This window comes from Rhincodon typus, chromosome 37 (assembly GCF_021869965.1).
Source record: "Rhincodon typus isolate 14 chromosome 37, sRhiTyp1.1, whole genome shotgun sequence".
In the NCBI taxonomy this organism is placed as follows: domain Eukaryota; kingdom Metazoa; phylum Chordata; class Chondrichthyes; order Orectolobiformes; family Rhincodontidae; genus Rhincodon; species Rhincodon typus.
In genome coordinates this window covers 12773598-12797347 of record NC_063368.1, presented here as the reverse complement: position 1 = coordinate 12797347, position 23750 = coordinate 12773598, and the positions used below count along the sequence as shown (strand labels likewise).

The 23750-nt window shown below is 40.1% G+C and overlaps 1 protein-coding gene across 1 annotated transcript in view; it reads left to right on the top strand.

Annotated features, from left to right (window-relative positions):
* Positions 1 to 23750, top strand: part of LOC109936529 (F-box only protein 47) — a 52554-nt gene that overhangs the window by 13999 nt on the left and 14805 nt on the right. Inside the window, exons 6-8 of the mRNA XM_048617441.1 lie at positions 10329 to 10406; positions 13359 to 13467; positions 22930 to 23106. Coding sequence (XP_048473398.1) covers positions 10329 to 10406; positions 13359 to 13467; positions 22930 to 23106 — 364 coding nt within the window. The remainder of the gene's footprint in view (positions 1 to 10328; positions 10407 to 13358; positions 13468 to 22929; positions 23107 to 23750) is intronic.

Genomic DNA, 23750 nt, shown 5'->3' with positions numbered 1-23750 from the left:
GGGTCACCACTCCCTGGATGAAGAAATTTCTCTTTGTCTCAGTCTTAAAAGGTTTACCCCTTATCCTTAAACTATGACTCCTAAACTCCTCCACCATTGGGAACATTCTCCCTGCATCTAACCTGTCTAGTCCTGTTAGAATTTTATAGATTTCTATGAGATATCCGTCATTCTTCTGAACTCCAGTAGATACAATCCTAACCAACTCAATCTGTCCTCAAATGTCTATCCTGTCATCCCAGGCATCAATTTGGTAATCCTTTGCTGCACTCTCTCCATAGCAAGAACATCCTTCCTCAGATAAAGAGACCACCACTGCATGCAATATTTCAGGTGTGGCCTCACCAGTGTCCCGTATAATTGCAATGAGATACCCTTGTTCCTGTCCTCAAATCCTCTTGTTATAAAGGCCAACATACAGTTTCCTTTCTTTGCTGCCTGCTGTTCCTGTGCACTTACTTTCAGTAACTGATACACGAGGACACCTTGGGCTTGTTGAGTATTCCCTCTCTCAGTTTATAGCCATTCAAATACTAATCTACCTTTCTATTTTTATGATCAAAGTGGATTACAGCACATTTATCCTCATTAAACTGCATCTGCCATGCATTCGCCCGCTCACTCCCATGCTGTCCAAATCACACTGTAACATCTCTGTGTCCTCCTCACAGCTCACTCTTCCACCCAGTTTTGATTCATCTGCAAATTTTGAGATATTACATTTAATTCTCTCATCTAAATCATTAACATATATTGAGAGTAGCTGGGGTCCTAATACCAATCCCTGCGGTACCCCACTAGTCCCTGCCCGCCATTCAGAAAAAGACCCATTTATTCCTAGTCTTTGTTTCATGTCTGCTAACCAATTTTCTAACCATGAGGGGCGTTATTAGTTGTTAAACACCTTGTTGATGACCTAACTCATATCATTAATATTCAGTTTTCCATCTTCCCAAACCCGCTAAACAAGCTAGAAAACTTGATATTGAAACCAGAGAGGGTACCTGGTGGGTTCAGCTCAGCATTTGCTCTGAACAACCATCATGTTGTGTATGACTAAGCAGCATTTCAGAGCATGATGCACGGTCACTAGCTGCATGCACATTATGTTGATGGATATTGGAATCCAGCATCTGCATCTCTCCATGATCATCATGGCATCTTGTGATACACTGGCAAGGCATTCTGGAAGCAGAGTGCAGGGCACTTCAGCTACTACATTGAAAGCCTGCAGCAGGGACACTTTACAGACAGTAAACAGCTCACGGATTTAACCAGGCTGCATCTCGGGGCCGCTTGATTGCTGTCTTAGCATTTGTTCACTATCTGCTTGCTTGCATCATGCTTTGCTGTATATATTAGTGCAGTCATGCAATCAAGCATCTTTGCGTTGCTACTCAGCAGTGCTCAGTAAAGGACTGGGCATCTTACTGTACAGCAGTGCGCCATGTTAATCTCCCACTTGCACTGTCTGCCGTTGGCTTACAAAGCAAACACTGTATGTGCTGCGAGTAAACAGCCATGTCTCAAAGTCTTAGGAGAGTAGTCCTCACTGATGTTCATTGAAACACCCTTCATTTAGGTACCCTGGCACAGTAAGTCAAGGACAGCCTCCAATATCAGCCAAGAGGACTGGTCGCGGTGAAGTGTCTGCTCTGGTCAGTGAGTCGTTCCTTCTGCAGTCCAGGGAGTGAGTCATGGTCAGTCCTGCGGCTTCATAGTGGTTAGTCTGGGAGGGTAAGACTGACATGGATGGGGAAATGGACACACACCAGTTGGGAGTCTGAGCACTCCTTGTTTTGGGCTGTCGGTTAGGTTGTTCACTATTTGGGCTAGTGGGGGAGTAGGAGGCAGCCTCACTGCCGCTTCTGATGAGGCTTTGGTTCTTTTGACATCAGAGGTCCAAGAGGTGGCATCCTGGCTGTATCTGCAGGACTTGAGCGAGTAGGATCGGAACTAGACCTAATGAGTATTCCAGCATTTTCTATTTTAAATTCAGCACATACATCTGTTTCTGTAAGCAAACTCAAATGCACATACATCTGTTTCTGTAAGCAAACTCAAAAGTAAACAATGGGAAAAGGTTCAATAAGAGCTAAACATTTTGAAAATTCAGTGAGAGATCTTTTATTTAGGCATGTTTAAGCTCAATTCTTGCAATAATTAATGTTAAATATCTGTTTGGAAAAAATGAAATTAAATGAATGGTTTTCATATTTCTTGTCAGTGTAAGTTCATCGATGCCATTTGCTATTGATATACTATGATAATTATCTTAGAAAACTTTTGAAAGGAACTATTTTAAAATTCTTAATACTAAAGAAACAAACTGTGCTATTGGTCCTGTGAAATTCTTCCAGGATCTCAGTTTCTTTAAATTGTTTAGGACTCTGATTTGTGTGGTGGAAGTAAGCTCAAAATTGAAGCAAGATGGACTCTGTCTTTCAATATCAAAAAAAGCGCTAAGGCGGGGTATCAGAACAGTACACAACTGCCTTACTAACCTATGGAGGACTGTAGTTTTCTCCAGCCTTGCCCAAGTTTTGACGTTATATTTCTGAAGAAATGTTAAGCTGAAGCTCCACGTGCCCTCTTAGGTTCAATTAAAAGGTTACAAGGCATTTTCTGCAGAAGAGCTACCTCTTTGTCATTAACAATGTTAAAGACTCAACCAATGTTGCTAAAGTAGATTGTCTGCCTTTTATCTCATTGCTGTCAGTGAAATCTTGCTGTGTTCAATTGGTTGCTATGCTTCTTGCATTACAACAGTGACTGCACATTAAAAATATTTTATTGGCTGTAAACTGCATTGGGCATCTGAGTCCATGAAAATCATTGTATAAACACGAATCCTTTCTCCTTCTGATTCAACTCTACCAGAAAATTTGAACATTGATTTTGCCTTTATTGCTCAATAACAAAGGTTCTTCTTTGGGATGAATGACAGCATTTGTGGATGCCAAAGACGTGGTAGTATTTTGGTAGTATTGAATAAGGTCTCATTGGCATCAAATCATCAAAGTTCTCAAAAATATCTATGAAAATTCAACTAAGACATGGAAACCCTCAGATCTTTCGAAGTGAAACTCTCAAGAAAGCTCTCAGAAGGTATTGTTGAAGCCTTCAGGTACATCAGTTGACATTGAATACAATCAGCATTTTCAAAAGGCAGAAAAACAAGGAAATTATAATGCAAGAATATAATTTACCTTTTCATTTGTGCAAAAAGTCAACTTGGCACAAAACCAAATAAACTAAAAATCTATATAAATAACAGCTATGTAAACTACTAAAATTGCACAAACGTAGGAACTCTAAAAAATAATAAAATAAAATCTATAAAGAAAATAAACTATATAAATGGGGATAACAAAATAAAGCTTCCAGACCATGAAAGCAATGAGACTTATAGGAACTATTCCACCTATTCTTGAATCAGGCAAGCCAGATGCGTTTCAATGTTTGCCAAGAGTTGGACAGAGTTAACTCAGCCCAATGTGATAATTCAGCTTTGGCATAGATAGAGCTGGGTATGTTAGTGTGGAAGTGAAAATGTTGCTGCACTGCCCTTGCCCATATGCAAACCTGAGGATTCATCCAGGATACAGTCAGCATTTGGCCTTGAGGAGTTGGCCAGCAGGCCCCTAAATATCATTGGCTGCTATATTATTTTATTTGGGGTCACTGATGCTACCGTCTTAGCTATAGACTAATGGCCACTTTCCCCTGCTTACTGCTGGCTGCCTGAGGTGTTAACGTGCTCTCAAGCGTACCCACAATATGGGGCTACTGGGCTTGGAGGTGGAAATGATCAGAGTACTTGCTGTTTTCTTCTGTGTCAGAAAGTTCTTCAAAATTTTCTGACACATAATTCGGTTACCTCCCTGTTTGATTGTGGTGATCCTGACCGTCATTCCTGAGTGGCTCCTGATGCCTGAAATTACATACAGGGGCTCCCCTGCCCCTGTATGGCTTGTAACTGCTGCCATTGTCCTAACACTCAGCCCTCCAATGCCAAAGTCATACTCACTGTTGGCTCCACCTGGCTTGCAAATGCCAACATTGTCTTTTCATATGGTTCCACAATTGCCGCTCTTTGGAATGAACCCCTTCAGCAATGCTTCCCTGCGACATCCCAGGGTCAGAGGTCCTCCAGGATTCAACTGTTGAAGCATATGCTTTTATAAGCTGCAGGTGCGACCAACAGGTATAGGGAGTTCAGTGCAGGATGGCAACGAGAATAAAGGGGTTGTGAGGTTGAAAAAAACTGTAAAAATCTATCATCAAGAATTGGATTTTTAAAAATTTTAAGTTAAATTTCATCTAACTTCAAACTTAAGTGGGCTTAGTTAATTCATTTGGTCCAGTTTTGCTCAAAGGCAAGGCTATTATCGCCTGTATCTTAGACATGAAGGTTTGCTTTCTGCCGTACCACAAGCAACAAGATGGTGAATCTTCAAGAAGTACAAGAGGCTTAATGAAGATCAGAACCATCACTGGGATGTGGATTAATGGCCACGCTCTTGATTCTGTTTGGTCCACCAGTGATATAGATGAAGGGAATCTAGTTGAACATGAAGTCTGTCTGAATTCATGTCAACAAGTTGGCTGTTATTCTGGTATACTGAGCCTTGACATGACCTTACCTGCGTACTGGTTACCCATCGAGCTACAAAATGCAAGGGTGGAATTCATTGAAAATGATGATTCCTCACATTGCAAACCAGAGACCATTAGGTGCTGTGCTGGTCTGCCTCCTGACTGAAATGGAATTGGAACTAGGAGGTGAAGCTGATTGCCCACAGGTGAAAAAAATCTTATTCTTTATGGTCAGAATTTTTCTGAAGAAGGGTCCAGACCCGAAACGTCAGCTTTCCTGCTCCTCTGATGCTTGGCCTGCTGTGTTCATGCAGCTCTACACCTTGTTATCTCTTATTCTTGATGGTCCTTGCTGTTATGACTAGATTACACGGAATCTTGCCTGTAACTGGCGTTCTGATGGATTTTCTCGTGCCATGAAAGACACAGTTGGATTCCTTTCCTCAAATCCCACCAGTGAAGCAGTTACAACTCAGGAGTGCATGCTTCATGGATAAAGATGAATGCCACTACTAAGCTAGTTTCTGGATCTGATAAAGATTCAGTTCTAAGAGAACCAATGTAATTGTTTAATTTTGTTGTCTCATTCTCTTGAAACACTGTCCTGAAGAGTCATAGTGTCAGATATGAAGCGACAACTTTGGATATACTAGAGGGTATCCTTGCAGCCAACTTTCCCAAAGGTACTTTGCAATGAAAGACGGTGGAAGGACTACGCTCAGCATCCTCTATTTTGCTAGGAACAATGTAAGACTGTCACCGTACACTGGTTTGCTGCCATTTAGTTAAGCTAAAATCGTTCCATATTTTATTTGTGATCACAGCACAGCTTAATTGGTAAGAAGGTGAGTCGCTGAACTGGAAAGCATATCACAAGTAATTTATGGGGCACAAGATTTTGTTCTTGAGTACAATCTGTGCCAATTTAACCATGACTCCTACTGAAACATTGCTGTTGATGATCTATACAATTTCTCTTCAGCATGTGTTCATGTGCTTACACTCAGCCATTTCTTTTGCAGTAGTCAACACTGAAGATGATTTCAGTGGAATATGAGACATCTCCCCTTTGCTAGAAGAGGAACTGGAAACAGGAGATGGAGGTTTTCCTAATCGTGCAATTGCTGAAGACAACCTGCCTCTCTATGCAGGTGCCCCTACTTACTTACTTGGAAAGTGCATTTTTAAAATTACCCATTGCACTCAGGCACAGACTTTCTGGGAAATGTATTGGTGATTTGTCTTATTGAAGTTGCACAGTCCTTCCTCAAATCTTATGATACATTTCTGTACCTGTTACAGAACCATTTATAGAGTCATGGAATCATACAGCACAGAAACAGACTCACTGGACTGAAATCTCCACTCAAGATTCATTGGTTTTGTGATCATTGTTACATGTACATAAGTGACCACAGTGATATTAGTAGGTGCACAAATCTGAGCTGTGTGAGGGTGATAAAGGACAGCACCTGCCATTCTCTTTATTGAAATCCCAGTTAAAGAACAGCTGTAGGACCTATTTGAGGGGACCATTTTTCTCAGGATCTCCTGCATAGATTAACTGCTCGGCAAACAAAGAGGATCAAATGCCATAAGTGATATTTATGATGGCACTCTGTACAAGCAACATTTCGAGCCTGGGGAATTCTTGTCCAATCCTAATCACATTTCTTACATGTGGTATTTGATGAGGGACAGCTCTATAAGTCTAGCAGAAACCTTATTAGTTATTTACTTTGCTGTCAATGGACTCCCTAGAGCTAAGATAATGAGCTTGGGCAATGTCACTGTTGATAGTTTCACAAAACAAAACTGTTGTTAATTGTCACCTAAAGCTATGTTTTGAGACACCTCAAAAACTGTACACTCTTGATTCTAATGTTAGCTGTGATCATTGCAGAGGAGTAATCAATATAAAGACATTCCCCATGTGTGAAACCTGCAATTTACCCACAAAAGATTGTGTCATGAATGTGACACATTTTAATGAAGAGTTTAATTGTCCTAATTGCAGACAGATGGGACAAATTGTAGAAGCTGGTAGGGGTTATACCAGGGTATTTCCAATTGACACTGACAGTGTTGATTGATCTTGCAGGAATCACAGAGAAATCCTTCAATATGCAATTGCCGGCATTCTACCTGATGATTTCTACCAGCCACCACCTTTTTCTAGTAATAGATATTTATACACTAAGCAGGGAAGAGGATAGAAAATGCTGAACTTCTGCAGTATCGATCGGTGATCATTCACAACTGCAAAGTTCTATAAATTGTCTTTTACATTGATTAATAAATGAATATAAATGTGCACCAGTTATTATATTCAGTTGATATAGTTAAGGCTTTAGGGTAACAGCTGATTTTCTTTCAAATAGCTTATTGGAAAGTTGCTGAGATTTGTCCATTCAGCTGACAAGCCTGTGATGCAGATTACAAATGCTGTCACACCTAAATTTGGTATGTGATTGCCCTTTGATTTTAAGCTGTATCTTCTACAATCACTTTCAAAATTGAAGTGTCAAGCATCAAAGTGATTCTGCCATTGCTCACCATTGCAGAGGATATCTATGACATTAGTAAGTCAGAATGAACTTTTATCTTGTGTGGGAAATGGAGGGTTGGTGCCAAAAACCCTGTTATCTTTCCTTTGTACCAAGATCCATGGCTTGCTTGTGTCCGGTTTTTGATCGTCTGCAGAGAAAATGGGATTTCATCAATTGTTTTTTTGAAAGATGGAAATTTTTCCTGTAAGGAATTATTTCTGAAATGTACTGTTCATGATCTGAGATTGTAACTGTGGTTGTGCATATGTTGGTGTGGTGAGGAGATTACCTGTTGCCTGATGTTCAGACGACAAATGTTGTAATGATCCTTTAACAGGAATTACATTTCAGAGATGTATTTAGTGTGAAATCTGCTCAGCTTGCAGCAATCCCTATTTAGTCCACAAAAGATATTTGTTTGCATGTCAGCATTGTCATGGGTCAGGGACTATGTTAGTATTGGCATGGCCAGCGACAGCGGGCTGGATCTTGAAGTTGTATTTTTGCCCCTTAATCATGTTAAAATGATTAAAAATGTATCAAGACAGCTGGCCTCATTAAATTTTGTGCAGCTATCAAATATTCACCTTGAAATTGTCACCTTGAATATGAAGAAGAAGCCACAAGAAATTTCTAAAACAAAAGCAGAAATTGCTGAAAAAGCTCAGCAGGTCTGGCAGCATCTGTGGAGAGAAATCAGAGTTAACGTTTCGGGTTGGGTGACCCTTCCTCAGAACAATAAATGTCAGTTTGTTTGACCTTTCAAACCTTCCTGGCATGCTTTGATACTGATTTCACTTGTTTGATTTTCGTCTAAATTTATTTGTTTGTATATCATGTCTATTTTTAGGTGGGTTTGAAGTGTTATTTAATATATATATAACCCACAATTTTTTCTAAATGGGGGCTGCACTGAATTTTACTTCTACTATGTACATAGGTAAATCGAATACTTTAATTATCTCATACTCTATGTTGTAATATTGTGAGCATCACTATAATGTAACCCGGGATTGACTTTTGAAATAAAATGTTACTAAGCAATCATCAGATGCTGTTGGCTGTTACATAATGTCTCAATGACTCATAAAGAAATAAAAATATGCGAGAATTTATAAGACTCAACTACTTCTCCTGCAGGACTAGGAAGATGGTGAAGGTCGCATGCCACACTGCATTGTGACTTTATCAAATTTTCTCATTCAGTCACCTAATAGCATTGAGGAAGCAAAATGATGGTAACCTTCAAATACTTGAATGCTGTGATATATTTAATGCCGGTTAATTGCAATAATGTCAGTTGATAACCAGTAGCGATGTCAATTTATAGGTCTTTAGTGCAACTGATAGCTGAAAGATTGCATTTTCGTGCTCATGAGATCAAGTGAAGCCTGAAAACTTGCTTTTAATACCAAATGAAAGCTGTCCAAAGTGAACAATGTCAAAAATTTCTGGTAGGGAAGCCATGTAACTGAAAGCCGTGACTACAAATCACACCCCACCTCAAATGCTTACATACATAAAAGTCTACATTTTGTTTTTATTGCCATTCAAAAACCTTCCCTCTAGCTCCATTGAATTTACAGGCTATTTAATCTGAATTTGGGTGGTTAGCTTTGCTTTACACTTGACTCACCTTTCTTTGTCCCCTTGCTGTTCAGGCCATAATCACATCACCTCCACTCCAGAAAATCTTTTGTACACTTCTGGGACAATCTGAGCTGACCCTTCCCAGAATCCTGCCTATTTGACCTGATGGTTCAGAATTCATACCCAATATGTTTTTGCTCATTACATGGATAGAAAATCAAGGGCTGTGAGACAGATTTCCTGACCAGCACACTCTTCTTTCTATTCAGAAATACAGTATCCAATGCTGTCCTTATTTGCTTTATAAGTGATTCAAGGGTTTTGCTTTTTCTACTTTAACTAGATGTATAGATAATGTATTTACTGTCCTTTATGTGAAGAAGAATGTCCTGATATCAGTCCTAAATCTACATTTTGCTAATTTGAACATTTGTCCTATTCTCACAAATTAATTTAGAATAATATTTCTAATTTATATTCTCACTTCTCTTATTCTGTACTTCTGAAGTCCAATAAGGAATCTGGGGGAAACTTCTTTATTTAGAGAGTGATGACAGTACGGAACTTCCTATGACATGGAGTAATAGAAATGAGTAACATAAATAGCTTGAAGGAGAAGCTAAAGTAAATTCTTGAGCGAGAAAGGAATATAAAAACGTACCATATGGCTGGATGAAGCAGAGTGAAAAGATGATGTGAAGCATAAACATAGGATTGGACCTGTTGGGTCAAATGATATGATTAAGATGCAAATTCAGTACGATCATCTCTCAAATACTTACTTTCATGGCTGAAGAACCTGTTTTTTATTTGCAATTCTAAATATCTTAAATGAAACAGAAAATTTGCCATAGGCTGATCAGCATCTGAAAGAGAAATGATAAGTTGACGTTTCAGTGTGGTTTATTGTCTGCAATGAGTATCAATAACGCAGAATGGCCAGCCCACATGCTTAGCTGTTGCCAGTGGCATCATCCAGCCGATGCAAGACAAACTGCAGGAAGTGTCCATGCAAACATCAATTATGCTACTGTGTATCGTGCACAATGACACCATCATTAGTGCATATGCCACTGTCATAGGGCTTGAGAAGCAATGTGAAGGTTGATGCCCGTTGGGATGAAGGCCGGTGTTGGGAGAGGGGTCAGGTGGGAGGCCTGCACCAGGAGCAGAGTGGGTGAGGCCTGCACTCAGAGCTGGATGGGGAAGGCCCGTACCAGGTGCCAATCCCCTTTTTGTCTCAGAGTGAAAGAAAGGCTGGGACAGAATTGGGAGGCTGCAGGCAAGTGGGAGAGAGAGGGTGCTGCTCGGATAAAGTGAAACTTCTTTATTCTGTTGTGTAGACAACTTTAATTTGCATCTTGCCATTTTTAGACAGGTGTCTGCAGCCTCTTGAGGAGAAAGTTGTTTTTCTTTCTGCTTTTTGCACTAACTAGAGGCTCTGTGTTCATGGGAAACTCAACCTTCAGTTTCAGAACTGGCAACTTTGAGAGGGTCCTGACAGAATATTAGCTTGGCTATTTTGTTCTTATACGCTCTGCTCCTCTGTTAATAATTTTGAAGATGCTTCTTATTTTTTCTACTTGTCAGAATCCATGCTTCAGGATGGGTGGCTGTACTATGCTGATACAGTGTTCAGGATTTGCTTGTTTTGGGATGTTATTACAGGTAAGATTCAGGCAATCATAAGTAAAGATGTCACATTAAGGTTTTTAGTGAAATTTTAATGTTTAAAAAGTTTGTGATGATCGACTGTAGAATTGAAACTATTCTTCCTGTATTTTCCCAAATTATTGACTATTATTTATTCACCCTTATTTTCACTGTTTTAGATACTGTTGCGGGGATGGCCTCTCAAGAGAAGGTAGCAACAGCCAAGTTGGTGGCACCACAGTTGGCTGTGCTGCACAGCAGGAAAGGGAAAAGACTGGGAGGGCTTTAGTGATAGGGACTCCATAGTAAGGGGAACTGACAGGCAGTTCTGTGGCAGCAAACGAGACTCTCGAATGATATGTTGCCTCCCTGGTGCTAGGGTTGGGGATGTCTTAGAGTGGCTGCAGGGCATACTGAAGGGAGAGGGTGAACAGTTGGCAGCCATGCTACATGTTGATACCAGTGACGTGGGTAAAAAATGAAATGAGATCCTACAGCAGGAATTTAGAAAGTTAGATAGTGGATTAAAGAGGAAGACTACTAAGGTTGTAATCTCTGGATTACTTTCAGTATGACACGTTACTGAGTGTAGGAATAGGAAGATAGGTCAGATGAACATGTGGCTAAAAGTATGGTGTAGGAGGGAGGGCTTTAGATTTTTTGGATTATTGGGACAGTTTCTGGGGTAGTTGGGACCCGTACAAGCTGAATGGGTTGCACCTGAATCAAAATGGGTCAGATTTCTTTGCTGGGAGGTTTGCTCGTGCTGTTGGGGAGGATTTGGTGACATGGGGCACACAGAGTAGGTGTAAAGTCAGGAGCAAGATCCAATCAGACAAATTGCTAGGACAGATTTTGGCACATGAGAGGTCTAGAAAATGAAATTGTATCTATTTTAGTGCAAGGAGCTTGACTGGTAAGGCAGATGAACATTGATCAGCGCATGAGTGTGATATTGTTTCAGTCACTGAGATATGGTTGAAGGAAGGTCAGGACTGGTAGTTCAACATTCCAGGGTATGGAAGTTTCAGACACAATAAGGTACTGCATTATTGATAAAAGAAACCATCATTGCTCTAATGAGGGAGCACGTCCCAGAAGGATCTTCAAATGAGGCCACTTGAGCTTAGAAATCAAAACAAAATATGATTACCTTGCTGGGATTCGAACAATCAGAGGGAAATAGAGGAGCAGATATGTAGGCAAATCAGATAAAGGTGTGAGAGAAACGGGGTTATAGTTGTAGGGGACTTCAACTTTGCTAACGTTATCTGGGATCGTTTGAGTGTGAAAGGATTAAATAGAGTTGAATTTTTAAAGTGCATCCAGGAGACCTTTTTGTGGCAGTACATAGGTAGTCCAACGAAAGATGGGGCAGTGTTAGACTTCATCCTTGGGAATGAAACCGGTTAAATGGTTGGAGTTTCACTGGGTGAGCATTTGGGGGATAGTGACCATAACTCTATGTTTCAAAGTCATTATGGAAAGGGATAAGGATAGTGCAGAGATTAAGGGTCTAAACTGGGGGAAGGCCGATTGCAATTTCACGAGATAAGATCTGGCAAATATAGACTGGGAGCAGCTACTTGCAGGGAAGTCTAATTTTGGAAAGTGGAAGTCTGTTAAAAGTAGTATAGAGAGAATTCAGGGCCAGCATATTCCTCTAAGGGTGAAGGGCTAGGGCACCATGTCCAGGTAACCCTGAATGTCAAGGGATGTTGAGAGTTTGATTGAAAAAAAGGAAGCATATGTCAGGTACGCCGCATGAAAAACAAAGCCCTTCAAAAGTATGGAGAGTGTAAGAGGCTGCTTGAAAAGGAAATTAGGTAGGCAAACAGGGGCCCAAAAATTTCTTTGGCAGATGGGATCAAGGAAAACACGAGGCTTTTATAATGTGTTAAAAGTAAGAGGGTTATCAGGGAAAGAGTGGGACCTAATAGAGACCAAAGGGGAATCCTCTGCGAGGAGCCAGTCGATGTGGATGAGGTCTTAAATGAATACTTCTCATCTGTATTGAGCAATACTAACATCCCATATCACTTGCCTTTGCTACACACCAATCCAAATAAATCTGAAGAGCAGAGCACCATCATGTAAGAGCTGATGAGTACCCACTGTGAATTATTGTGAATCTAACACTATGAATAGGATTTCAGATGTTTCAGTGAGCCAAACCCATACTTGGGGACTCTGCCCTTACCATAAGAAAGCTCTGAAAGCTAATCCTGGAAACTTTAATGCTCAATCGAAGCGTATCATAATGAACACCAGGTTTACATTCTCACTGTCCCTTTGGAAAGTCAGTTACCTGTCAGTTATGCTGGGAGATTGCCTGAATGGCTGGATATTCTTGAGTATGCTATGCCTTTTCACGGTATAGTTATTTACTTTTAGAAACATAAGAAAATGATGCAGGTATAATGACGAGGTTAATCTATATGAAAACAATTAAAATTGTGCATCAGTACATACCCAATATCCTTAAGGTGATATTTGTTCATAACTTTCTGATTACTTAATTTTTATGCCTTTTACTGTGGTGGGTGTTCTTTCTAGTTGATGGAACACGTATAAATGAACTGTTTTCGTCACATATTGTGCCTCGAGGTGCCCGTCTGTACCAGTTAATATTTTTCTATTTCCCACCTGCAATTATGTTATGCCCTCCCTAACTTTTATCTTAGTATTGAATTGCAGTATTTTTAAAATTTTGATTTTTGCCTAATAGTGTATGTGTGAGGATGTGATTTGAGTGGAAGAGAAAATTGGAGGGACAGTTAATGTACCAGCTCCAGTTCATCCTCTTAGATATTTAGAGGTTATTTGTTGGAGAACTAATCCTCCATCTCTATTGTGAAATCAGGAGAATTCTGATGGATAAAAAAGCGATGAAGTAGATTAAGGGTGGAAATAAGTAAACTTACTTTTGCTTTACCTTTTTAAATTTTTTTTTCTGCATTCCTGCAGACTCTTATAGCAGGCTGGGATGAACTGGAGTGCCATCGTGTGTTTAACTTTCTGAATGAAAATGCAAATCTGCCACGGAAAATGCAAAGTGTGGTGTGCAGTAGACCAGGTAAAATTAGTCAAATTACAATGCAGCAGACAAGGCCAGTCATTTAAAGTATATTGCAAGATATGGTATACATTCAAATTGATAGAAACATAATTTTAACTATGCTAGGTCAATTTAGGTTTAGGGGAAATGGCTGAGAAAAATTGCCTAGCTTGAAGGGGTTAAGGATCTGAGAGAATGTATTGCGATATTATCATTATTAGCAACTTGCTTCAGTGAACTTGTATTTCCAGCTCTGTCTTGTTAATTCAGCACCCTTGCAACACTTGGCCCAACAATTCTTTGCAGACAGAAACAGCAGCGAAGTCACTATTTAATGAAAAAATATGAACAGATATTGATTTTTAAAAAATTATTTAACCTATTTTTCGAATCACTTTGTTCAGAGATCTTATTACACGCCTCTTGAGTAGGTGGAACTTGAACTCAGGTCCTTTGGTTTAGGGGTAGGGATCTGACCACTGGATCACAAGAGGGCCCATTGAACAGACATTGATGACTCCAGGTGTGGTGCTAAGCCATACAACAAAAAGGTCCCAGGTTTAATTGCTACAGCATACTTGAAGAATTGACCTCCAGCTGGGCCAGCAGTTGACCTCATCATCCCTCATTTGTGCAGGAAAAGAATCTGCCATTGTTCCTACCCCTGATTACTTTCCAGTGATTTAAGATTCCCAATATGATAGAATAGCTTGTCAGCACCTACATGCAATGGCTTACATTTAAAGAATCGCCACTTGGACAAAATTCCTAAAAGCAACTGGCACCAATAAGAGGCATGTACATCAAGAAAAGAATATAATAGAATGAAAAATTTAATATTTTGTAACCATTTGATTTGAATTAAGGAGCCTGATGGCAAAATCCTTTTCTAAGCAGGATGTGCTGTCATGTGGTTTAATTGCAGTAGTAAAATTCTGATAATAGTAAGCTCTTGATTTTCCAAATGCAATATTTTGGTGATCGAAGTAATCAAATTAAAACAAATGGATTCATAAGGTCTGAACAGAAATAGGTTATTATCGGTCGTCATACTACTGGAATACAACTGTGCTTAAGTAAGTTTTTCAAGTGTAGCACTTAATTTTGCCACCAGAGGCTGCTGCAGCATTATATAAAATTATTTAGTTTGTCAAGAGACATAAAAGTTTAAAGTCACTGTGCAGTCTCCTTTGTGAGGGAATGACCTATCTGATCATATAACTATTTGGAAGAGCCTAAGCAGCAGGGTTCCTTAGAGCACTGATGCACTGTGCAATCAGCTTGATCAGACTAACATTTGCACTCTTGTGATTCCTCACATGGTGAGTTCTCATCTCCATCACACTATTGTTGGAACAACAGCAGGATGTCACTGAGTGGAGGCCAGGTTTTTCTTCAAACAACCAACCAGGCGGACATGAAAGGTCTTAAGGCACTGTTTCAAAGAAAGTAGGAGTGTTCTCCCTGTTATTCTGGTCAAGATTTAACCCTGAACCAAACCCTAAAAATTGGTCATTATCATATTGCTGTGTGCAAATTGACTTCAACACTTCTTACATTAAAACAACTACTTACTTTATAAAATCTATGCAGCGAATAGTTAGAATTTGGAATGCATTGCCCGAGTGTGTGGTGGCTTTCAGTTGTGGCTTTCAAAGGAATAATTATTGAATAGAAAATACTTAAGGGACAACAAGGTAAGGTGTGGACTAGTTGAGTTGTTCTTGTGGACAGCTGATATAGATGTGACTGGCTGAATGATGACTTCCTATGCCGTGACCATTCTATGCTTCAATGACACTTCATTAGCTGTATAGCATTTAGGATGCCTTGAAGTTATGTAATGTGGTATATAAATGCAGGATTCTTTTTCTTTTTGCCTCTCTTCTTGACAGTGCGCATCCCATTTTACCACCTGAAATGATTATATCTGTTAGAAGAGAGCTAATCTAACCCATGGAAGAGGAGGGCACGATCTCCATCCAAACAGAAACTCTTGATGTTTTCCATAAGACATGCACAAATGTCAGTTTGAATGTGTTTTAAAGGTGTTGTCCCTATTTTGAGATCTTCCTGTGCATCATACCATTTTTTGCCAGGTAAATTGCCATTTAAAATGTCAGGCAGCCTGCTCCCAGGCTTTTGGCAAAGTTACTCATGAGCTGATTGATAAAAGATGAAGTTGGAGCAACCAGGGAGCTCACCCAGCTTTCTCATTCAGGGAAAATACCTCCTGTTCTGCTTCATTGCCACTGGCACATACCTTCTTTGTAACTGATCAACTGAAACACAGTGCTTACTTCAGGCTACCTCACTACCTCAAATCACATGTAACAATTGAAACACAGTCTTACACTGACGTGCTTTTGTTGTGAATTTTTAAGGCAGCAACAAAACTTTGCATTAGTAGGTAGCATAAATTTGCTCAATTAGTTGTAGGAAATGTGATCACTTCACAGTTTTAAACGCTAAAGAATTTGTCCATGTTTTGTATCAATACTTATAGGTGTTTGTGTAATGTTCTAATTTTTCTGCTGTTTTCATTTTTAAAATAAAGGTGTTTCAGTGATTTCTGTGGCTCAAGGACTCCCTGCTTGGCATTTTAGAGTTATGTTTCAGCCAGCTTGTATGTCACTTTAACCATATGCTGTGTTTAAAGTAAAATTGGCTTTTAAAAGCCAATGTCATGTGACCTGTTCTGATATTTGCCTAAAATTTTTGCCTGGCTGAGGGCTGGTAAATGATTAAACGAAAGCCCAGGTTTTTTTGGGAAGTAAGTGCAAGGTTTTTACACTTGGAAAGAATGGTAGTACCCTGTGTGAGAATGGTGTATTGTAAACGATTGTGCTTTTAACTGCATATACTTTCAGAATAAAAGTGAGTTGGGAGTCTCAAGTACAGCTAATCATATCTACCTTTGTACAAGGCCCATGTAAATTCATGTTGCTATAGAAATGGACTGATTAGGTTTAAGGGTCTAGGATATCTCTGAAACTCATGGACATGGCTAGTCTATCAAGATCTGGGATAGCAGCTGTGGCAGAAAGACAGTGTGGTTCTCTGTATGGAAATGTGCTTGGAGCTCCTGCTAGGATGGAGAAGACTGAATTATTGAGGAGCTGAAATAAGGCTGGAAGAATTCTCTTAACTTTCATTAGAGGAATAATCTACAGAGAAAGAAAAACCCACTGTAAAAGACAGTTCTGAGATTAAAACTTCCCTTCAGGTTGAGAAAAGAAAACGGGAGTAAACCCTTGAGATCCAAGACTCATCTTTGATTTGTTCTGAAATAATTTAATATCTACCTAAGGTATTGTGTAATGTATATTTATAAATTGTGTACTTAAAATACTGTATAAGTTGCTTGCAAAGTTTACTTAATAAAACTTTTAGTGCTTTATTATAGTAATAGCCTTAAATATGAAATCTATGCTGTTATCCTTTCAGCTATTAACTGGAAGTCTGAATTTATTTTTAAAAGTTATCAGTTTCTATGGAGATTGTAACAGGTTCAAGAACTAGAATTCACCTGGGTCTTGTGTTCCTAAGCCCACTTTGAAAATCTTGCCAGACTGTTTGATAACATTACTATTCACAGTTTTTTTTTATTATTGGGGAGGGCGGGGAAGAAGGTTGGACCTGGAAAGGAGGTTTTGCATGTCACTTGCAGAGCAAATTGTACAGGTTTTCTATTCAGTTGAGCAAATCGAAGATGAAATCTTGTTATTTTGAGACTAAGCATAGAGGTAGGCCTAGAAGCAGGAGGTACTTCTGCTCCGGGGGGATCAGGTTTTCTCGTGCAATTACAATCTTCTAAGCTCATTGTCTATTCATGTATGTGTAAAATGAAATTTTGATGGACAGAGGGCAGAAAGTTCTGCTTCAGGGATATTCTAGGCTCCGAATGCTAAATATCAAATTTAAAAGGCACCTGGACAGCATTTCACTTTCTGCAACCCAGGAGCATCATTGAACCTCTCCTCTTCATCTCTGTCCATTTCGGGAAATGTCAGAGACCTGGTATAAAGCAGTGCCACATTTCAGTAACACCTCTCTAGAGTTTCTCCTAAAGGCTGTTCAGGAAAGAAAGTCCCTGCTTTTCCAGAGGCATGACAACAAGAGGTTATCCTGACTGATGAAGATAACCTGGACAAAAGTGGCTGTGGAGGCATCTCTAGAGAATCTGGATTCAGTGCTGAAAAAGAATAAGATACTTGCTTTGATCTGCCAGAGTATGTGCCACTGTCTACTCAGTGCTTCGTGCCCTTATGTGTTCATAAGGTTACCACTGCACAGCATTGTCACACGCAAGATTAGTTGCCAGGCATCTCCGTCAGATGCTCATGTGCAATCAATGTCTGTCACTTCATTACAGCTGCCAGTGTAGCTCTAATTGCACCATGGTGCTCCTAGCTCTCACATATTTCCAGGGTTCAAGTTTAAAACAAAAATAGCTACAGCATTCAGCCGCTCACGCATCATCTGCTCATTGACCTTTCATCACAGCTAGGAGAACGTGCACCTCTGATAGCTGTTTTTCAATGTCTTGCATGAGACAAAGACACTGCTACAAAGATGGTTTAGGGATGAACATCTCACATGTATCTCGGGCTCGCACATCATATAATGCTTTATTGATTTGCGTCAACTCTAGCTCTTTGAAAACATCAAATGACCATTCAATCAGACCCCTTTAACTCCTAATTTTAGCCAAAAAAAATTCTTCTTATTATACTATACATGGATCATCATAGCTCTGAGGTTTGCAGGCAAAGTACTTGTACCCATGCTAATGTACTTTTAATGTGTCTGTCCTTCTGCAGGAGAGGAACATGCACAGCTTGTGCAAATGTGCTGGGGACATGGATGTGAATGGGGTATGGGGTGGAAAATCTGATATAAGGTTCCTCAGTAAGCAGGCTTCTGAGTTGGCAGGAGAGCAAGGGAAACATATTTGTGCTGAAGGGGAGATTGTGTATCTACAGCCATCAGTTGACAAAGCCCCGATGCAGCTATTCCCAGAAGCGCTTGAAGCAACAACGTTATTAAACCTTGTGACGCTAACAAAGTTTGTGTTCCTCTGTGCAGCCTCTGGATCTAATTCCTAAGCCAGAATAGCAGCATCTTGCAACACACTTCTAAGGTGAAGCAATTACAAGCCTCAGAAGCTGCAACATTTGAGGCCTTGTACCCCATCTCATTCTATGCAGAGACATTGACTTCTCTCAGTGATTTAGAGTAGATAGGGGTAACATTTTGTTGAGTACTGCACTGATTAGGGCCCTCAGCACAAGGAGGAAGAAACAGTCGAGGTTTTTGACACTTGGATAACTACTGGAAAACAGACACTCTCTTTGAGTCTTGTGCTTTCTTCCAAAGTGCATCTCCTCACATTTATCAGGGTTAAGTTCCATCTGCCACTGACCTGACCAATCCATTTATATCCTCCTGTAATCTTCCTCCCCACTGTCAACCACCCAGCCAATCTTCGTGTCTTCAACAAACTTACTTATCATCCCACCCATATTCTCATTTATATCATTTATGAATATCATCAACAATTAGGGGCCCGCACTGATCCTATACCACTGCACATTGGGCTCCAGTCACATCTACCATCATCCTCTGTTTCCTGTCACTAAGCCAATTTTAGCTTCAACTACCCAAATTATCCTGGATCCCATGAGCTTTTACTTCTTATCAGTTTTCCATGTGGAATCCTGTCAAAGGCCTTGCTGAAATTTACATAAACCAGATCAACTGCCATACCCATGTCCACTTTGTCACCTCCTTGACAAATACTACTAGATTTGTTCTGCATGACCTTCTAGCCGTTGTGGAACTATTGAACCAGTTAATCATGCAACTACTTAATGGATGGTCACAGTCTGCTTTTTCCAGTTGCCAGTTTCAAGCAGGAAAGTGTGTAATGGGACCTCCAGCAGCAGAAGAGGACAATGATGGAGGGCACTGAGCAAGGGAGCTGAGCAGTTTTCTGGGATCTCCTCCAGCATGTGGGGTGGGGCGGTGGGTGGGAGGCGGTGGTGAGTGTGCACCTGGAACAGTCAAATTGATTCTTGCCAGAAAAGAAAATGTGACTTCGGTAACAAGGGCTGATACGAAAGGAGCTCAGACAGACAAAGGAATTCCTCACCTCAATGTAACCTACACGGTATGCTCTGTACATAATTTAAATAGTACCTTGTTTATATCCTTCATTTTGCTTCCTGTTTGTAATGATTTGATACCAGGAGAATAAAGAATTGTTGCTTCGTGATCTTTGGGTTATCCATATTCAAATTTCATATTACATTAAGGCTGTATAATCACAAATTGGAAGTCACTGTTTCTTGTTTGCAAGAGTGGGCAACAGTTGTGCAAGTTGAAGACTTCTGGCATTCACAGGCCCAAGAGATTATTGTTAGGCCAGTTTTAATGAGTGCCATGTAATACATGACTTCAGGATCACATGCCTCTACCAATAAGCGGTCAATATACTGGCAAAGGCTATATTAATACAACATTGTCAGAGACTTCAATAATAATACTTACTGCAACTTAAGAAGCTTAATGTAGCTGTGTTAACTATTAGAAGTTAAATCAGAGCAATTCCAGATAGACAAGCTTCCTGGATACTATGATTTGACAAAGGTGAGAATGTATGTTTTCTGTACAGGAGGTCTCTGGTTTACAAATATCTGACGTACAAGTGCTCGTACTTATGAATGCTATCTCATAAAGGGGTGTAATTTTAAAGATCTGAAACAATGAACATTTCCTGTACTTATGAAGGGCTCCTTTATATTGAGGTGCGTTGTGTTCCAAATTGTGTACAAATCAACTTGTGAACAGACTCCAAAATGGTACCCATTCGCAACCCAGGGAATGTCTGTAATCGGAAGCATCACAGGTGGACTTTTGAGGCTGTCCCGGATTGATGGTGGATTACTGGAGCAGGGAAACCGGGATTGACCGGGATTGACCTGAACGTGGTACCCTGATTGGAAATTCTTATGTACAACAGGATATTGACTGCACATGAGGTGCTTAGAGCTTTATGGCATCGTTTAGCCAGCATCCTGAAAAGGAAAGGATTTAAACCTCTGTGTCCAGCTTATTTGCAACCAAAGGCAGCAATTCCTGCAGGTGTGCACTGAGTATCCAGGGAGTTATCATAATGCCTACTATTTGCACGTTCTCAGGTTCTGTGAATTTCTGCTTTTCCTCATCATCTCCCCTTGGGCTAGTTGGTGGTAACAGGCGATACTTCAAAAGACATGGCTGATGACCCCAATGCAAAATCCTCATTTTGATTCCGAACAGCATTGTAGTATTGTCCATAAATCCACAGGGGTCATCAGTGAAAAGATAATTTTGTCTTCTAAAGGTACATTTCCATTGTCAGGTCTACTCAGCAGGAGCACTCAAATACACATTGTACAGGGGTTTCCAGAGTAGTGATTGTTTACTGTGTTTTGCACAACCTAGCTTAATGATGGGGTGAGAACTTAGGAGAGGGGATGATGAACCGGCTATCATTCTCCTCAGATGAGGAGGGAGTCCAAGTTGATGTTGAGGAAGCTCAGGCAATAGTTAGATAAGGCAGACAGGCCCAAGAGAACCTGACAGTGCTTAGATATAAGATCAAATGACTTTGCATTAAATATGTGGACGTTAAGAACTGCCTTCAAGAGAATGCTTGGTTTATAACTTTAAAACATTAAACTACTCTTTTGGTGTAAGTTTTAAGTTAATTTGTTCTCCTTTCTGCAATAACCTTCTGTTGAGTTTTCTGACCAAAGTGTCGATATGGAGTTATGCAGGATTACATGGGCACCGTACTTAGATGGCTCAACATTTCATTTGTAAGAGGTATTCAGAGAGTCATAAAGTCATACAGCATGGAAACATCTATCACTGAAATGATGTAAAGGGGCTAAATTGTGTCAACAGTCTCCCAAAACTTAACTATCTTGCTTTCCTAAGATTATGTTCCTCTCAGATTACAGCAGTGAGTGAGGAACTCAGTGCTGTTTGTACTTTAGCACATGACGTGCATGTGAGCGTCTGGGGTGATTACTACCCGCTAAGGTAGTCTACAGGGAAAATCTAAATAGTCAGAAGCCTTAAAAGATTGGAAAAGATTACAGGATTGTTGTACAAAGCTTGTGTCAAACCATGGATACATTCTTAGAACAGCCAGGTGAGACAGGGGCAGGGATCTTGACCTCCCTCCAGGTGCCTAGCAGAGAGGTACCGCTATGACAACATGGAGAAATGACAATCAGACATCCAGGATTTGTTATCTCAGGACATTCCAGAGGTGCTGACTGCACCACATTACTTCTGCCAGTAACCCAAACACCTCTGTCAGGTCAGGCAATAGACGTTGCACCTGCACAGGAGACCTACAGCACGCTGGGGTCCTCTAGGCTTTGGATCCCCAGAGAACATGTCACAGTCATTTGTGGCATGATGGCAAAGTAGGTCAGCAGGCTTCCTTAAACTCAACAGTGGCTGCTGAATTGGCACCAACATGTAATGGTACAAAACAAAATGAAAGAAATAGAAGTCACTTTGTGTGCATTGATTTTCAATCTTCTGTACATCTTAATATGCAGTTCTCACTTTCCTGTGTTCCCCTTGCCTGTATCACTGTGACTTTCCCTTTACATCCTAATTAGCTCCCTACATTCCTCAGGGTCCTTCCATAAACCCGCATTTGAAATTCAATTCCCTACAGTTCCTTTCCACCTAGCCACGTGTTATGTTGAGTTCCCTTTTCAGTAGAGCACTCTTCATTGTAAATCCCCAAGTTTTCTACTGTCAGTCAAATTGGCTCACTTGCTTGTGCAGGCTAATGCCCCATTCAGCATTTAACCCTTATGCTTACATACATGTAAGTGTTTATTGGACGAAGAATTCTGCCCCATCAGATAAATGCCTCATATGTATGTTTGGGTTTGTGAATAGTGCTTTTTCCCATTTTTAGTGAAGAAGTTGCACCCAATAACGTAATTCCAGTGAATTTGGCTGTTGTTGGAATTTTTGCATCCGAACGAATGCAAAAGAGGTTCGTAACCTTAAAAGTCAGCAGAACCAACCAGCCTGAAAGGTTCTGAGACCTTGATAGCAAAAATTAACTCACTGAATTTGTTTCTTCCAGCCCAACGAAGTTCTCTCACCTGATATTCTAAAAGCTCCAGGCAAGCCCAAAAAATTCTATCTGTAGTTGTATCAGCTTTATACAGAGAATATGCAGGCCTCCTTGTGTCAACGTTTAATCTCCAATATCTTGTTCCTCTGTCTTTTTGTCCACACCCCACCTTCAACAAATCCGCATAGTGCTTTTCAGTTAGAAGGACAAGATTTAATAGTGCATAAATATTTATTCTGGTAATCTAAATTCCACAAATAATGCATCATGGTCTTGGGATTTATAGAATTTCTACAACAGTTTTTGTGTTGTACTTGAAATAGGTGCGACTAGAAAGCTAGAGCTACAGATCCGTTTGTATTACCGACGGGTTCTTTTGGATCATTGGGAGCACCAATGCGATATAGCTTTCTGGCTGACTCGCATCCTTAAGCCATGGCCGATGGTGAACCAAGCAAGATTGCTGTACTTACTCTATGGTCCTATGTCTCTCAGTGATGGTAAGGGCTAGCATGGAATGGTTAGGCAATTTAATACTGTATGCTATTTTTTAAAAAATTCGTTTTCTCATCAATTTTGTAAGTGGCGGACTCCGGCTGAAGCATTGTGTCATTGTGCAGACAGCTTTCTAATACCTCACTCAAATGATAACTCTTCTTGTGTAAATCTTGTCAGTAAGTGTATTAATAGTGGTGGATGTCACAGAACGTTCCTTTTATAGCCTGTTGAGTGAGATACAACAAGACAAGTACAATCGCTGGCACTATATCAGCAAGAATCAGTACTTTTTTGCTTAAACTAAAGGTTTGGCTCTAGTTGCAGTGGTCCAGTTCTGGGATGAATATGAAGGATTTGGAGAAGTTTGCTGGAATGGTTCAAGTGATTAGAGATTACAGTTGCATGGTAAAATCGGAGGAGCTGGGATTGCTGTCCTTGGACTGGGAAAGGCTAAGAGGATATTTGAGGGAAGTATTTAAAATTGTGAAGGGTTTATGTAGTGTAAATTAAAGTATTGGTAAAAGAGTTAGAAATAACTTGGGGAAAAATGTTTTATTTTGAGCAGAATGGCATGAATTTGGAATGCACTGGAACAGATTCAATAATAGCATTCTAAAGCAAATTAGATAAACGAGAGAGGATTAGT